The sequence below is a fragment of the Pyrgilauda ruficollis genome, unplaced genomic scaffold (assembly GCF_017590135.1).
Source record: "Pyrgilauda ruficollis isolate IOZ18807 unplaced genomic scaffold, ASM1759013v1 scaffold2, whole genome shotgun sequence".
NCBI classification, from domain to species: Eukaryota; Metazoa; Chordata; class Aves; order Passeriformes; family Passeridae; genus Pyrgilauda; species Pyrgilauda ruficollis.
Genome location: NW_024519206.1, coordinates 4388828 through 4407606, shown reverse-complemented (window position 1 = coordinate 4407606; position 18779 = coordinate 4388828). Strand labels below are relative to the sequence as shown.

The following is an 18779-nucleotide window of genomic DNA, read 5'->3' as shown; positions in this document are numbered from 1 at the left end:
AGACCTGCTGGCACACTTCTGAGTCCAAACATGGCCACTGGCCTTCACAAGTATTTTCTATTTGTGTATCACCTAGAACTGATAAATCTCAAAAGGCAAAATCCATCATCAATGTGATATACAGCATTCAGCACAATTAGGGTATAGCTTGCACTAATACAGTATGGCTATAGTATGATATATGAAGACAGTGTTAACCCGACCATTTTAGACAAATATATAGACCTGCTGAAACACTGCATTAGCTACTCATTTTAGGTGAAGGGTTCTAAATAATGCTGTGAATTGGACATGATGTAATCTATCATGCTGACTTTCATACTATAATTATTCTGACTGCCTTATCTATAAATCAAATCTTTACCATTTCTAACAGATCTATCCTTATAGGATTCCAATTGTGACAAATCTGCATTTAAAGAATGATCCTTGAACTATTAAAAGTAAAGAAGTCTGAAATGCAAAACAGATGACAAATTTTAAACATTAAAATCGTGTTTACATTTGCACTGAAACACAAGTGTACCTAATGGATAAAAAGCTATGAAGAATTCTTCCAACCTTCCCTGTCATGCTATGGCACTATGCTACTCTCTCAGTCCAAGTTTTGAAAGTTGCTTAAAAAACCCCTTTTAAAACAAGGCAGAAACAATGCACAAGATAATGTTTGAAGATGAGGAAGTAAAGACTAAACCAAATAAAATACAAGCCCAAAAGACACAACAAAATATACACAACCAGACAATTAGTTAAGGCTTGTAACTTGTTCTACACCCAGAGAAAAGGCAACAGAAATCCCAACATTAATAACTAAAACAATGCCATTAAAACTGAAGACAAATCAACACCACCAAAAATTACTAGTTTTGTTTTTCCATGGCCATCTTGAAAGTGGACTGCAAGACACTGTCAAGCCTTAAAGCTGAGAGAAGAAAAAGTTCAAGACGTGGTTTCCGAACTCCCTACTATTCATCAATGTTTCCCTGAATTAAGGAAATAAACCACTTCTCAACTGCATAAACCAATTCAAGTTAACACTAATTTAATGTCATCCCTATTCCACTGTTTTGTGTGCTCCTTCCATCTCTTTTGAGATGGATTTAATACCACCCCTATTCCACCACCATCTGCGCTCCTTCCATCTCCTTTGAGATGGCATGCACAGACAGATGTGTGAATCCACCTGGCAAAATAATTCACTGAGTTTAATGTAATGAAAACTAAAGTGCACTCCCTAAAGTCATAAACACAGGGTTTTCCCCATTACAGCAGAGTTGGCACAACATAATGGGCAGAAACCACCAGGAGAGCTAGAACAGCAGCAGCCCTGTATTCTGTTCAATAACAGTTTTGGTTCCACACCTCTTATGATGTATCATGAGAACATAAAAAATTAAGGAGAAGGGATCTATAAGCATGACATTTGAAGGAACTTTTGCAAATTAGCATTTGACAAAGTGTCTTTTATAGTAATGTACTCAGACATGATGGGATGCCCTGGAGAGCATCACTGTACTGGACCCCAAGAGTGGCAGATCACATCAGCTTAAGTAGTTTTCTGAATATTAGAACTGCTCTCAGGGTTTATTTCTTAATCTTGCTTTTTTCACCTCATCATACATCTGGCTTCCCACTACTCTAAGGAGCTACTACATAACACTTCTTCCCAAATTTTCATTATCAATGGAATGTTGATGCTACTATAATGAATACCCTTCTCCAGCCGAAATCACTTTCTCTAGTTGGAAACTTCATGCTTCAGTTTTCTCAGAGAATCAAAATAGCTGAAGTGCTTCAACAGCTCCTCAAGATAGCCAACAGACTTCAGCATTCAGAAAGGCTTCAACAATATTAAGGAATCTCTAAAATTACAGACTGATTTTATTCAAGTTTCAGACTAAAACTCATCTGACAATATCCCAATGGTATGAATGGATTTTACTGCAGCAGTAAGTCAAAGGATTGTTGCTTTAGTGACAAGTGAGACATCTCATATGAAACTCAGCTCTACCACATCACAGCACTTAAGCACTGTAACATTACCTGAGGAAGTTATCTAGAAATAAGAAAAGCAAGACATATGCTTGCAGCAAAGCAAAATACCTCACAACCACTGAGATTAGCTTGGTTGATTAGAGCATGATGACAGTAGTGCCCAGGTTGTGGGTTTGACCCCTGTATGGCTGCTCTCTTAAGAGTGGGATTCTATGATCCTTGTGAGTCCCAACTCAGAATACCCTGTGATTCTATGTGTTACTTGAAATATGTCACAAGTTTTAATGGCATGGATTTAGGACAAATTGCTGCACCATTCTAGTTATGAATGTTACACAAAGTGACACAATGGTGCACCTGAAAACTACAGCTGGCAAAATTCGGCATGATCCTACCTCCCAGCAGGAATCAACTAAAATAACCTGCATGAAATCATGATTCTGCATGCTGCATTGAGAGCAAAGAGAATTCTAGTTATACCACCTAGACTGACTGAAAAAAAGGTTTCCATTTCTCTGACAGCAAAATATAATTCAGTAAGACCTAACACGACAGCTCCTTTGAGAAGGACAGGGGGCCCAAATAAAACCTATAAAAATAAATAAAACCTGCTGAAACTCTAAAATGAAGAGCTTGCCTTCTCATCTAGGATAGAGGCAGCTAACATGCACAAAATCTGAAAGCCATGTTCACAGTCCATTTTTAGCTTAAATAGCTTTGTCCCACGTGTGCAATGAGGAAAACCACCTGCAACAGAACAGCAAGACTGACAGCTAGCATTGGTAGCAGTAAAAAAAACTGGTTCAGCTCCATCCACCAGAGCTCATCTGTCAACATCTTTTCTTCCCATGTTTCTTTCAACAGTTAGCAAATCCAGTTCAAATCTGGCCAGAACTTTTCCACTCACGTACTTGCATAGATATAACTGATTTTAAAGGAATAAAATTATCCTGAGAATCTCAGATAACACAGACTCTTCTCAAACTGAGTGAAAAACATGAAATAAAAATAAAATTCATTCTTCTCCGAAACTAAGAGTATTGTCATCTCACTTTTGATGTCAGCTAATTGTGACACTGTCCTGCCAAAAGGTTAGACAACATTCTTGCAGTAATGTCTTAATTTCTCTTCTCGAAAGTTCTTGAACTTAAACTATTAACCTGAAACCATGAAATATCAGTACTAAATTCCACAATAATTTTCATGAGATGTCGTTTCTCTTCAGTTCAGTTGCTAGCACCCTGCACAACCTTCTATTTACAAGCCACTCATCCATTCCTAAAGAATTTCAGATTTTATCTAGGAAATAAATACTAACTTCAAAAGCATTTTCTCCAAAAATACTCTTGGGAAGACTCACTATGATGGATATCCTAGTCTGCTTAAGACTCTTTTCAAGAGCCACAAAGTCAGAGTTCAAATAGTCTGGCCCAAAAAATATTCAGAGACTGTGTATACCACCATAAAATAGTATCAGATATTTCTAGGACATTCCTATCAGATCTGACAAGAAATTTACAACAATCTACTAACCCAATGAGATGCAGAAGTGCCTGTGTGAGTGCTTCTGAAATAATGAATTATGTGGGAATGCAGTCTAGGAAATCAAAAACTAGAAATGGAAAGCTGAATATTGAGGAATGGTGACCCACAGTGAATGATGGCCTGGCATCACTTAAGTCACATTTCCCACAGCAGCTACTGATGACTGTCCTGCACCTAATTAAAAGTCCTCTCTCCTGTTACACCTTGTAAAACGTGAAGAAGGGATACATTTGCTCTTGCTTACTTTGGACAGTGATTCCCTGAGTACCATAAAAGCAGATTTCTGGATTCGAGAGAACTCTGTCTCTGAAGAGTCTGGTCAAGGGAGCTTTGTTTGGTTTTTTTTGCTTGCTTTTCAAGGCGTGTATATATTGACATGGTACTGATATCTGAACGTACATCTGATTGGTCTCTCCTGCTCTGATTACGCAGGTAGATGGTCAAACTTGTGCATGTTTAATTTGCAGAACTTGTCTCTATGACTTTGCCAGGAAAAAGATTGAATAATGGGGATTTAGAGGCCACTCTAAAAAAAATATTTCAATCTTTATTCTCAAGAAGGCTTTTCTCTTGTAATTGGAGCCAAAATCTCTCATGAAAAAGATTAACAAGGGATTTGGGGTCCCCTGAAGTTTTACTCCAGAGAAGTAAAGAGATCTATTGGCTCAAAAGACATTTCCCAGTTGCCAGTGACTGACAGACTTGTTTCTGATCCAATCTGCTAAATGGCTGCATGACTGCATTAACAGTTCAGAAAGGTGCAGAGCAACAAAGAGAATGTTGTTTGGCATGTACTGCTCACACAAAATAACAAAAAATAGGATTTTAAATAGGATCTAAAAAAAAAAAAAAAAAAACACCACAGCATCCTTTTATGTAACTGAAAAGAAAAAAACATGAAATTACTGCACTCTTCCTTCATAATTTCAAATTAAATAGCATAATCTCTTTAATAGCTTAAAACAAAACAAAATACTAGCATTTTCAAATATTTAAAAGGCAGTACCATGCTTTGCTACCAAAACAATAATTCTAAGAGAATACAAGAAGAGACAGTCTTTTTAAGTTACCTCTGATACATCTCTGAAGTACTTTACATTCAGCTCCTTAAAACTTGTTTTCATTATGTGCACCACACTGGTTTTGGTTTAGTTTTATCTACTTCAGAAATTATTCCCCAGTTTCTATCTTTAGAAATCACAAGAGAGAATGACTAAAAATGAAGAGGGTTGACATTCTGAAGTTACAACCCTAAAGAGACAGACAAAATCCACTCTAATTTCCTCTCCTCATCCTAACTGATGGGAAAAATAAAGGCAGCACAGAGCAGCACCATAATCTAACCAAGGTTCCAACAACTAAAACCAAGCAGAAAGCAGGCTATTTCTTGAGAGGGAAGAGCTTTTCAGAGATCCAGGTCCATGGATCATATGCTTTCTATATCCAGAATTCTTCAGGGAGAAAAAAAAATAAAGAGGGGAGCCAGTCTTCCACACAGATCATTTTACAGTCTGGTAGTCAGGACTGATTTGGTTTTGTACCTGACAAGGCTTATGAGAATTCAGACTGAACTGCAAGAAGCAGAAATCTATCAAGACAGGACATCACCTATACTGGGAAAGCAACATAAGACAAAACCAGCTTGTTCCTTCAAAGGAAAACTGTACACACACTGACCCACAATACGGGATTTAGCAATCAACTATATTGAGTTATCTTTTACAGGTATGACTAAGTCATCTAAAAAGGGAAGAGATCTTCTGGTTAGTCACTGAATCCAACCCATAGGTTAAGGAATTTCCTTCCATAACAGAGTTTTCATGCAAGACTCTCAAGGACACCTAGCCACACAGGGTGGCACAGTGGCAGGGGTAGTATGGACACCAGTGGAAGAAGAACACATGGATGAACTTGTAGGCATATTTCACTGGACCTGCAGCCGACTGAAAGTCCTGGTTGCCCATGCATGTATGTTGAAGCAAGGTCTCTGCCTCATGTCCCTTATTTCCCCAACCAGAGGTACAGGTAAAATGTGACTATGAATATGTTTCAGGAGTCAGATTTTGTCCACAGAAAAACTCCCCTATTAAAAATCAACGTTTTCCTTAGGGATCAAACACAGAAAAAATGCTCTAATCTCCGTAAGAAAAGTAAACAAACCGTATGGCACAAACTTTCAGCCAGCTAAAGCTAAACTATTCTTCTAACAAGGATTACTGCTGGCATGTACAGGACCTGTAGGATTTCATATCACAAAAGCCTGCTTTGTTCAACAGATGTAACCTACACACTTGCACTCTTCTAACAGGATGACATGTAGGTAAAAAGCACCAATTCCAAACCTTCATATTTTTATGTATTTCATGTTTTTAGAATAGAGTTTTCTTTGTAAGATCATTACTTCAAATTTAAATACTACACAAATACCTAAACTTAGTATCATTCAATAAAGTCTTTGTACTATAAAGTTAAGACGAACTTGACTGGAGCTCAGCAGCTAGGCACTTGGGAAAAAGCACACTGAAACAACCATCCATTAACTGTTGGACACTTCAGCAGATACAAAGAATTTCCTTCCTTTTAGTTCATTAATTTAGATCGGCTGAATCATCTATTCTATGTATCCAATATTGAGAACCAAACTGGGAACCAAGAACAGCACTAAAGCTTGAGGTGCTTGGGGTCAATATAAACACATGCAGTTGATTCAGAAACTGAAGAACATTTTTTTCACATAAACTTGATGTCTTTGTAACAACAACAAAAAACCCCTTCAGAGTCAATACTTAAAATTTAACAACATGTAGAAAGTGAGGGTTTTGTAAACCTTTAATCTAATTCTTCTTTCCATCAAAATGCAGCTGGACATAATAATGAATAAAACAAATCAAAAGGCACAACTCACCATTTCCATAATCAAAATACACAAAGAACTGCAATCAATGCACAGAGGCTATACAATGCCATCATAATGATCACCAATTATTAGAGATAGAAAGCATTCTCCTAGCTAGAGCAAATACTAAACAACAATATATTTTTCTGCAAAAAAAAATTGAAAATAGAAATGTAAAACCAGATTAAAATTGATTGCCTAAATGAGAGTGCTCAACTTTGATGATTAAATAAATTATCTTTTCATTATCAGTTAAGACATAGAAACAAAGGACTAGAAACAACTTCCTAAATCCGGAGCCCACTTCGCAGCTATCACTGACAAAACACATAATCACTTCAGAACAGAGTACAGTCAGTCTTACAGCAGCTATTTGTCATCACAACTCCTACTGGAAAAATAACCCAGGAACTTTACTTTTCCTGATGGTTTCAGGCCTTCTTAGAGTTTAATATATAAATATTTACACTGCCAATCCAATCCACCCGCTCATTCCCTTCCTTGCTCACCTGGATTCTGACAAAGCAACTGTATTTTTATTCAGATTTTTTTATAATCACACAGTTACAACTTCTAACCTGTGAGTCTTTCTCTGAGTCAGCTCCAGTTTGACTTTACCTTTCTTGAACTGTGGAGCATGAAAAGAGTGTGGAGTACACCATTTAATGTCTCAGCAGCCCCTGTGTGGCCAAGTGCTCTTCATAAGAGACCAGAGTTGTGCCCAGGAGTTTTTACCTTACTTCATGCTGGCAGTTCAGAGATCTTACCATCACCCAACTCCACCCCCCAGAATTTTCAAATTAGATGCTCCTCTAATTTGAAATATCTAAAAGATACTCTGATTGAGTACAACCCCACATACATTAACATACACTTTTCACTTTTAAATCTAATTTTTTAACTTATTACTTCAATTCCCATGGCTCTTAAACTCTTCTTGCATAATCTTCCTGTGTACTAATTAAACCTCTCAATATTCATCAATGGTTTCATCACACAAATTTCAAAATTTGCCTAAACAGATAACATCTACTTCCCGTCTAGGAGATCAGTTTTCTTATCGAATCGACCAGGTTAGCATTACAACACTTGGAAAGCTCATTTTGCACTTCAACATTTCTCCCTGGTTTCCACCATCCCTTCCAATTTCTTCTCAAGTTCCAACAATAGTTCTCCATAATTTAGAACTAGACAAAATGTTTTTCACATTTTTAAAACATCAGCATTGCTGATATACCTGCTATACTCACAAGGTATGTATTCTCTAATGATGTCACTCTACTAACAAGACTTCCTCAGAAATTTGAAGGCAAGTGTCAATTTCTGAGTAGGCTTTCCTAGAATCCTGCAATGGACATCTCTGAATTGACTTTACTGAAATATGCAATCTGTATTTATTACAGTCTTGGTAATTCCTAATTCCAAATTATCCTTGTCCCTTAGAATTTGGGGGGGGGGGGGATCTTTCTAGGTTAAAAATCACTGTCCTTACAGAAAGTGATTTCTTAGACTTTTTTCTAGTGAGTGCAAAGCATTGAATAAATATCTGTGCTATTTCCTCTGAGACTGTAGCTACTACTCCTTGGAGCTGACTTTGAAACCTTACATTCTAGCAGATCAGTCTCAGATCATTCTCAGATCTTTTTTTCTTCATACCAAATGGTTACAACTTTTTCCTCATTTTTCAATCTGCATGTTTCTATTATCTCTCTTAAACCACACAAAGTCCAATCCTGTTCATGTTTTAACAATTCTCAGCTAAGGTTCACCTTTTGATTGGTAACATGACATTCTTTCCTCAGTTCTTCCTGCAGTTTCTTGCAGGCACTCTGCTTATTCCTAGCAGCCTTTTCAGGTAAGTGTCCATGCAATCAGATCACATGTTTGAACTTTTCTGATGTCTGAAAGACTCCAATAGTATTAACATTTTTCGTTAAAACAGATTCTCTATTATTCAAGGCAGAGCAACCCCATTTAGACAATTTTTCAAACTACTTCCTCCTGAAATCCAAAACTTTACTCCAGATGCATGAGTTTTATACAAACCTCTACATAGGATTTTCTTCTTTTGCTGTATATGCATGCAAATTTGCATGACTAAACAAAGGCTAGATCTAACATTTCTTTCATGCAGTGTCAGCACACTTCTGCTTCTCCGAAATTCTGAGTTGTTACAGTTGGTAATTCCTACCTTCAATGTAGCTAGTCTAAGTTTCTACTATAAATCTTGCAGTCTAAAGATCTCCCTGTATCCTTCAACTTCATATTAAAGGCTATACACACCACTAAAGAAAAATCATGAGCCTCCAATTATCTGAATAGCCTAGTTCCTTCTTTGGAAGAAATTAAGGTAGGTCTACACAACAGACTAACAAAATATTTAAATAATATATGGACTGCACACTTTGCTGAACAACTTGTTTTGAAAGAATGAGCCTTTCTTTCTACAGCAACACCAAAGTTTATTTGGATCTTCCACGTCGACAATATCCTACACTGAGTATGTGTTTGCAGTCAGTTCCTTGTATGGACATTTCTCAAATACACATTACTTTTAAACATGCATGAGTTAATCACATTTTTGCCCATGAGAAATTTTTCTCTTCCAGATTAGGCCTTTTCCTTCTCCCTTTGAAAAGAACAGAAAATATTTCAAATGTATTTTATCATCTCTTTGTGGGTGAAGAAAACATTGCAAAGAAATTATTCCAGGCAGGTTATCAGGTATAACAAAGGAGCCACTGAAGGTGAAATAGCAGAGGAATCAGAGTATGAGAGAAAGGAAGTGTGGTATTCCACTATCAATTGCCATAATTAAGCAAACACAGCTATCAGTTAAGAATGAAGATTTTAAGACCTTGAACAGAAATTTACTCCTGTGAAGACAGCTTCTCCTTTAACCTGGCAGCTTCCCAGCTACTGTGTAAACCTAAGTCTCATTCTGCATTCTTCAGCAGTTAGCTGGTATTTTTAGAGTCACACTGGTCAAAGTCTGTTCCGGGACACAGCGTAAATCTGGGTTCAACTTTCAGCAAGCAGCTCAACTCTTCATTGCTTTGAAAAGCAGAAAGTTAAGACATCACATATAACAAAGATTTAGAATAATATATGCTGAATATGGAGGTGTAACACCTAGCTCACAGAGTCAAAGCTGCAAAGCCACTTGGTTTTCATAATGTACTTTCCAAGGCTCCAGATTCCAGAAAGACTGACTAGGTGACAGTCAGCACTGAATTGGACTCCATATGTAAGCACCAGACTCACCTAACCTTTCCAGAGCAGAGACAGCACCACTGAGGTACCTGCTACAGCCACCACCATCTTCTAAGTCCTACTGGGCTAGGGAGCTCTGCCATGACATGCAGAAAGAGTGGTACTGGGATCATGTTAACTATCTACAGAAATTCATAGCTTCTGTAGAGCTGGCTCCTCTATGCTGTCTCTCTGTAGCCTGAGTTTTGGGAACACAGCACAAAATTTTCAAGGTTTATCCAGTTTATTTCTGATACAGCACTTCATCTAAGAAAAGCAACTGCACCGTTATCCCTGAGAGCTACATGTTCACCAACCTGGGATTTTTTTATCTGCACTTAGGTAATCTGCTCCCTAAGAGCCAACTTCTGACTTCATGGCATAATTTGAAGTGGGGTTTGTATTTACAGGGTAATTTCTGCAGACTATGATTAATTGAATTAGCTAGCAATTGAACACTGAATAACAAAAACTTGTTTCCTGGTAAGAACATGTTATTTCCAAATGATAGCTTGGTCTCCAACTGCTGACAAATGTCAAACAATTATTAGAGTTTTGATTTTTCTAGTTTTGTACTGCAGCCCAAGGACCTACATTAAAACGTTTGGAGTTTTTTTCTAACTATGAAAACTTTTAAAAAATGTAGACACCCAGATAATCCAGCTAGCCAACCTTTACTAATTCTTTATTTCAGAACTCCAGAATAGGCATTGTACATCAAATCACCTGAGATTAAAAGGCACATAATATAACAATACCCATATTGCCATACATTTAATCAGTTCACAACTGAGTCACTACTGTTACACAAAACATTTTTAAAAGATACATTTATATTTATTATATAAAATTAAAATTAATTTAGCTACAGAAATTCATTTCAAATTCAAGTATGAATGTCAGTCATCTTGCAATGACCTGACAGTCAGAAATCAGTATTAATTCCTGAAGTTCAGAAGTGTTTTTACAACACTGCTTAATGCCTAGTGGTGAAGACATAGGAAAGGAGGCTGAAGGTAACCTTTTCCAAACAGGTGACTACCATTGTTCAAGGAATGAGACACTTAAATTATTATTCTTGTTCAGGCTATCTCACAGCAGATTGAGAAGAAAATATTCTAGAGAGGATATTAGATTATACAAAAACTATGACAGAACTACTACCTACTGCTCTTGCAAGCAAAATGCAAGACACTTTCTTCCTAAAGAGGAAACGATGCGTAGTTTGGGCAAAACTAGTTTCAAGTTGTGCAAAATAAACAGCATGTAAGAGCCAATGCTGTCATTCACTCATGTGAGAACAATATCCACTGCAAACAGCTACTTCTCAACACCAGCAGTCTCTTCTTAACACCAGCAACAGTGAAAGTCAAATCCTATGAACACCAACATCAGTGGCATCATTTATCACCGGGGCATATGCAACACTAAATAAAGAAGCCTAACCATACAGTACTTTGTATTAAGGTTTCAAAACTCAAGCTGGTAACATTTCGTCACCTACTGGGAAGTATATACAATCTGCAAAGCAACAATATCTAATATGAAAAGCTAATTAAGAGATCTATTACAACAAAAAAAGAAAACCTCCCATCACAACCATCTTCACTGACCTAAAACAAACTGTTTAGGTTAATCCCCTATTTACAAATTTTTTGTGCAGAAAATTGTTATAGCTTGAGTGCAGACACTCACACCTTCTGGATGTTTTTTTCTCCCTGTCAGAGAAAACTATTCTAACAGGGTGAATAGTCTGGCAGGAATCACCAGCAGCTGCTAGGAAGGGCATATACCAAAGGAGGAGAAGTGAAATGAACACACCCAGGGCAGAGACAGTATTACAGGGCCTGAGACAGCAGGCTGAGGGCACTCCTCAACTCAACCTGGCCTGCCTGTGCTTCCTTCTGAGACAGACTTCCAGAAGCTACACGCTTTCCTCTGCCCTACTAACAGAGACATTGGCGGAGCAAAGTTATCACCAGACAATCCAAGGGGGCCGTGTAACAGAACAGTTCTGGTCCTAAGCCCAGACTCACACAGCTGGGAGAGCAGGGCAGAGCTCCTGAGAGTGCATGTTTTTCAGTTTCAACTGTGGATGAAGGCTTCCATGGACACCATCTCAGCTTTAGGAAGGTAAGAACCAGAGAGCCTGACTCGCCATTCCAAAGGATTGCTATTACACACTGGGTCACGATACTCTCTGTGCTACCCATACTGCAGAAGTCTCTGATCCCTTTCTACACCTCAGCATTTAATCTCCAATTCAAAACTAGCTGTATAGTAGGGAAGAACTTCAGAGTCACATCAGATGGAAAAAAAAATAAAGCATAACTGAAAGACTATCTAATTTTGGGGAAGTGAATATACATTCAAAATTGTTATTCAGAATTTGATTATTAAGTACAAACACCCATTTTCCTTCACCCTGATCTCCAGTGCTCTTCATTGTGCAATTACCCAAACCTTAAAAATGGTGATACAAAGGAAAAGGTCAATCTCAGGCTGACAAGTTGCTGTGATGTATTCTAACGATGAGATGTAAATAATATTTTACTTGCCTGAAAATGCCTTAAGCCATTGTTTAAGCACTACAAAAGGAGGCAGCACTGAAAGACTAATATAAACATCCATTTAAATACTAATACTGAAGCAAAATTATGATCATTGTCAGTTAAATACTTGAGCACAATTTTCCAGTTATGTATGTTTAATACAGGGTCATTTTTTTTCCCTCAATAACAGATACTTATTAAAAATGCTAGTTGATGTTTAAACTCTACTATTTTAACAACTTCCCAAGAACATATGTGAAATCCATGAAGAACTACCTATTTTGTCAAGTGCTGGCAACACTGATCTCTACTGAAGTAACTGTCAACTGATTTAAACAGGAACTTTCATTTTTCACTGCCGGTTAAAAAAAATATTATCTTCTTCAGATGAAGATAATTAATCAACTAGCAAAGCCCCATTTAAAATATATTGCAGATAGTCACTTATACTGAAACACTGAGGAGCCTCTATTTCCAATACATTCTGCAGCATTGTTACAACTACTGCTTTCAAGTCTAGACTTAACTGAAACTTCAGAATTACTGCATCAGTTATTTTTATTGGTTTTTTTAATAATGATATAGAGTAGTAGCATAAAACCCATTTTAAAAATAACTGGCTTTCCACTGTGAATTTTTGCAATATAGCAGTCTATACTTGGTGAACACTGCCTTTTTTATAAGATTCTAAGATACACTCCACTGATCTACCTTCCCCGCATTTTAAAATACATTTTAAGAACCTCCATTCACCCCACCACCACGGGAAAGAAAACAACAAAACACAGGAGCCATGAATTTCAGAAACCAAATTTCAGTATCTGCCACTGTTTTACTATGCACAGATGTTGGCAAGTAACTTCAGTTTGGCCATAATGTAACACAAAAATACTTGCTTATGACCAAAGAATAAGAATTAAAGATCAAGTAGTGATTTAAAATAGGTATAATCATACACTTTTTTAGGGTTTTTTCCATGAAACAGGGAGGTTTTGTCTTCAAAGCTAATGCCTTGCTACAGCACTATTCAACACAGAAAATACCCTCCTATTTTTTCTTGCTGCAGTTTAACACCTGAAAGAAGCTCAATTAATTTGTTTTAAAAAGCATTATTTATTAAAGACATTTAATACACCATTCTTATTTACAGTCATGTTAAAACATGTCACTAAAAAGGCTTTGAGTTCAGGAGAACTGGATCAAATTTAGCCAGGGTCTTTTATGTCATCATATTATATTCCAATGAAAGCTATTTTGGGAAGCGACAGGGAGAAAGCTGGAGCAAAACTGTTTTGACCATACAGTTATGGGAATACTGCATTATTCAGGGATCAGGAAATAGGAAGCGTCACAAAAATTACTTCCTTACCTACATTTGCTAGAAATAAAGGCAAGATCTTCTTGATCTGTGATATAAATGCTTATGATGCCAAAATATTGGATGGTTTGAATCTAGGATATTAAACTAGTTCTACCTTTTGAAGTACAAATTTTGGGTGTTTTTTTTTTAGTATTGACATCCCTTACAAGTCTAGAGATCAACAATATTGTTTGTTTTACTCCACTCCTAATTCCACTAGCCAAAAACCAGATATATATACTTCTTACATTGGACTGGGTTATACAGTTGTTTTGCATCTTTTGTAATTCCTTTCTCTTACTCATGTTGGCAAATCTTCAGGAGTTATTTTGGGAAGTAAAAGAACTGGGAACCTTTAACAGCCAAATTGATCACACTATTTTTCATATGTCCTTAAAACTAATGTTTGTCTTTAACATTTGGAAATGGAATGGCAAAAAGCTTGTTCTATAAATGTGTAAGTGAAAGTTAGAAAAATATGAGGCATAATATTACAGTACTACTAGAGTTAAAACTAAAATCAAAGCATTTGTTGAGAGCAGTGTTGAGCTTGAATCATAGAAGTAATTCACACCCTCCTTGTATACAAAATATTAATGTATCATGAAAAAAAAAAAGAAACTAAACAGGAAACCCACTCTTATATTTATACAAGCTACTTTACATAACAACAGACACTGCATATTTTATCCAGGTAAGACAAGGAGGAAAACAAGTTGCTTTTTTCTTTAAAAGATGTGTCCACAGGCAAATAGCAAGTTTTATTTTACATGTCCAAGGGTTTGGCTTTTTTGGATTATTACCAGAATATCCTTTGTCATAAACCACACAGCTTCAGATTCTGTTGACATTACTTTTATGCACTCAGAGATCTAACAGATATATCCCCTCTAAGAAAACCACGTGTTGTTACATTCAACCAGACACTTTTTCCACTGCCAGCTCTCCAAAACATGAACACACACTATAAAAAATATCTGCGAGTAAGGAATAAACACATTTCAAGAAAGAAGAAAGGCGTAGACTTGCACATCGCAGATTTACCCTATGTTATCAGGTTTTTCCCCTCTTTTTAGCACCTTAAAAATATATATGTAACATTCATGATTTCTCACCCATTCAGCAACAGTACTAACCAAATACTGCTACTGGCATTGATGGCTTCCTAACAACTACAAGTCCTCAAATTTACTTTAAAGAAAATATCATATTATTGAAAGTTTCAGTCACAAAAACACAGGGTGTTGCTACAGAACAAAAACCTTTACAGTATACTACAAAGAAGGGGTAGAAAACATCATTATGGGAGAAAAAACAGACCACGCTGCTTTCATTCATGTAGTAGTGATGTCAGCGCCTGCAGTGGTAGCTGCTCTGACCTGTAGAGGCTCAAAGCTGAAGTGTTTGCACAGAAATCTCCTTCATAAAGGAACCTCTAGCAAATCACTAAAATATCCACACAAAATGGCTTAGTAGAATAGCCAGTTCAAGGCCTCTATACTGAAAAAGGCTGAAAGGAGGTGGGGAAGGGACAGGTGTCTTAAGAGAATAACATCTATCCATCAGAATCATAAGCAGTTTCCAGAACAAGCATATTTGTGAAACAATCCAAGTCAGACTGCAGAGCCAAAGACAAACACATCTCCTGCACTGGTGAGAAAAACAACAGGATTAAACCTAGAGCCTAAGCTCACATTTTACAGCAGTGGGAAATGGCTTTGAAAAACTGACAAAAAAACTTAATCAAGCCACTTCCCCAAGACTTGCATACTGATAACAGCTATAAATAGCTGGAGTAGCATTGTTTAACAAGCCACAGAAAAATGGTCTGTGTCTGAAAATGGAACATTTAAAATTTTTTTTCAAGTCCTCCATTATTACTGCAGTAGTCCTCCAGCTCAGCAATCAATTTTCTATAAACTATTACCACCATACATGCTACAAACATGTTTTTAGTGTCTACACGTCATTTACTAAAATGCTGAGAACAAGCAGAGAAACAAAGACAAAATACTGCCCCATGGCACGGAACTATATTCCAAATTGTGTAAAAACACCTCTAGTTTTGGGGGGGTGGAGGGGCAGACGAAGGGGAGGTTTGGTAACCTTTTTTCATTTGCAAGACTGAAGAAATAGAGTATCTTATTACTCTCACCCGCTAGAAAATGGTGCCTGTATTTCAGTAAAATAAAGCTGTTGACGTGTGCAATTGTGGTCATTATTAGGGCGATCACGTTGTTTTCATTCATTCATTCAGGATTTGCTAAAGGATGTCAGCTTCTGCAGCAGCAGCTGGCTTGACCTGGAGGAGGGGGAACGAATTCTTTGCAGTGCATACAGATTACAGGGTGCATTTCTCGACGGACCATTTATGATTTTATACACTGCACTCATTAAACCAAATCAAGCTCTATGACGCAGTTCACCAGGAGGCAAGCTCAAACAAGTTTAATGACAGAAAAGTCATTCAGTACTAATTTATAGTCTGATTTATTAAGGCTAAAATAGCCCACAGATGAAGAAGACTGAAACCACTTTCTAAAATTAAAATTTCCCCTCCAACAAAAAAATCATACACGTTAATGAAGTACTTCACAGCTTTGCAGTATTTTTCTAGCTTGCAGGTAACTGCCCATATTCCTCCCTCTTCAATACACCTTAAGCGTAGGCTTTATACACTGCACCACTACAATGTTTTCCTCCGGGTTCCCATAATTAAATAATTTACTGCTCATCGTCAGCACTATCACTACTCATACACACGGATATTTTGTTTTTTTCCTAGTTTCCCATTAGCATTTTCCAAAGGTTTAAGAGGCAAAAGGGAAATTGACATTTAGTGCTCCATACAGTCAGAAAAATATGATCTTTAAAATTTTAAATAGAGCTTGAATGAATCAAAACCACAGAAGCTCGGTTCCATTTTCAAGCATGCAAAACCCTCTGCAGAAATAGACTCTTTTTGAAAAACACATTACAAAGTATCTCTGGTCAGATTATAACACAATCAATTAGGTCATCTGCATAAGCAGATGCATAGGGCAAATTAACTCAATTTGTAATTGGCAGTGACATTTTGCTCATTTGTAAAATGCTGCCCTGACCTAGGACAATTCTGATGACAGATCTGCCCAAGTTGCAAATACTACAGACAGCAAGGGTTTACTACACATAAAAACTGAAGAGGAAAGAAGGTAAGATTCCACTGCTACAACACACACTGGTACCCAACACAGACCATAATTTGCCACAGAAATCACACACAGTTAAGACTTTTGGAAGGGACAGAAAAAGCAAGTGGTATCGAACCACAGAAAGCATTCCCAGAAAGAGATGATGTGCGATACCTGATAGCTACAGCAGGACAACATAAAAAGTGCATTTAGTCCAATTCATTCAACTGCTCAAGTGATGGGGGAAGGCAGAAGGGAGTGGGGAGGTAAGATGGCCACTGCCACTTTAACACATTCAATAATTTAACAGACAACCTGACGCAGGTTAAGCTGAACTTGCAGGGAATCAATTTTAGATTTTAAACTTTACAGGCCTATTTTGGCTACACGGGGGTTGGTTTGTTTGGTTGAGTTTTTTAGAGTCCCAAGGATTCAGTACTAAACATCACAAGGAGACAGACTTGTTTTTAAGCACTTCAATATGGGAATTTCCTTGTTTTGGAGCCTGTGCTTGGAAACATCACATCTTTTAACCTACTATCTTAGAAAAACCCAAGTCTTTTAAGAAACCGAGCTCTGCAGAAAGGAAGAGCATTGGAGGCTTGCTTTTAACACACACTTCATAACTGGGTTGTGACACCCCAGATACAAATCTAACTCATTATCACCCCTACTAGACAGTTACAACTGGAGACAGGGAAGAGGGTTAATTTTAGGCTCGTTTCCCTCTTACACAGCTCCGCTGCCAGAGCCCGAGGCCAAGGGTAGTAGCGGCAACAGCACCGCCGTCGAGCCCCCGACCGCTTCTCCCCGGGTGAGGAGAGCCGCCGGCGGGCCCTGGGCTCGCCCCCGCGCCGCTCCTCCCAAGGCCGGCGCGGGGCGGGGGGGGTTTCCTAGGCAGGATTCTCACCTTGCCCGAGAGGGAGGATGACATTTCAGGCGTCGCCTCCCCCATCGCGGGGAAGGGCGGCGGGACGAAGCGCTTTTCCCCCTTTCCTGGCAAAGCAAACCCGAGCACGACACCTGCCCCGGGGGCAGGGGATTTAAGGCTCGCCCTCACCCCCGACCCGCTCCCGAAGGCTGCGGTGGGGCTCCTCCCGTCGTGCCGGGAGTTCCCCTGTGTCCCACCCTGGCTGGCCCGGGAGGAAGGCAGGGCGCAGCCCGGGAGCGGAAAGCAGGACTCAGGGTGCCCGGAGCCTGGGCGGCCCCAGCCCGGCCAGCACCCCCGCGGGGCAGGAAAGCGAGACCGGCTTTCTCCCGGTGCTTTACCTCTGTACACCGGGGAACTGGGGCTCCGTCTCTCAGGTGAGCTGCTCCTCCTGCTGCCGCCGCTCTCCGGCGACCGCCGCTGCCTGCCCTTCACCCTGCCCGGCTCCGCTCCGCCGCCGCCCGCCGCCAGCGGCGGCGTCGCGCTGGGCGGCGGTGGGGGGCTGCCTCCGCCGCGACCCCCGCCGCCCCCCGGCCCCGTGTTGCTGCCCACCGAGGCAGATGGTGACCGGGTCGGGCTGTGCTGGTTGCCCCGCAGGAGCTGGTACGGGACGGTCGCTCGGATAGGCTGGAGCAGCCGGCTGGTCCCCGCCGAGCCTCCCCCGGCGCCGTTACCGGGGCCCCCGGCCGTGCCGGCGGTGGGGGACCCGGCAGCGCCGCGCCTCATCCTCTGCGGCGGGGGCTGGTGGTGGGACGGGGGGGTTTGCGAGGAGCTGGACGAGGACATAGCGGAGATGCGCAAGACCCCCGCGGGTCACTCGCTCCGGTGGCTGCAGGGGACCCGAGCTCGGCCCCCAGCGCCCCGCATGCACCGGCCGCGGGGAGAGGAGGAGGAGGGGAGGGAAGGAGGGAGGGGGCGGGGCGGGACAAGCGCTGCACGGCCCTGGGGAGTCTCCGCGCCGCCTGCCCAGCTGCCCCCGGCGCTTCCTATCGGCGACGGCGGCTGCTGCTTCCACGCCAGGCTCTGGCCATCGCTGCCCGCCCCAGCGTCGAGAGCACCGGGGGCGCTGCCGAGCCCA

The 18779-nt window shown here is 39.7% G+C and overlaps 1 protein-coding gene across 2 annotated transcripts in view; it reads right to left on the bottom strand.

Annotated features, from left to right (window-relative positions):
- GLCCI1 (glucocorticoid induced 1) overlaps positions 1–18496 on the bottom strand; it is a 52276-nt gene extending 33780 nt beyond the window's left edge. For both annotated transcript variants that reach the window (XM_041466456.1, XM_041466457.1), the window contains exon 1: positions 18043–18496. In XM_041466456.1, coding sequence (XP_041322390.1) covers positions 18043–18487 — 445 coding nt within the window. In that variant the 5' untranslated portion in view covers positions 18488–18496. The remainder of the gene's footprint in view (positions 1–18042) is intronic.
- Between the last annotated feature and the right edge of the window lie 283 nt (positions 18497–18779).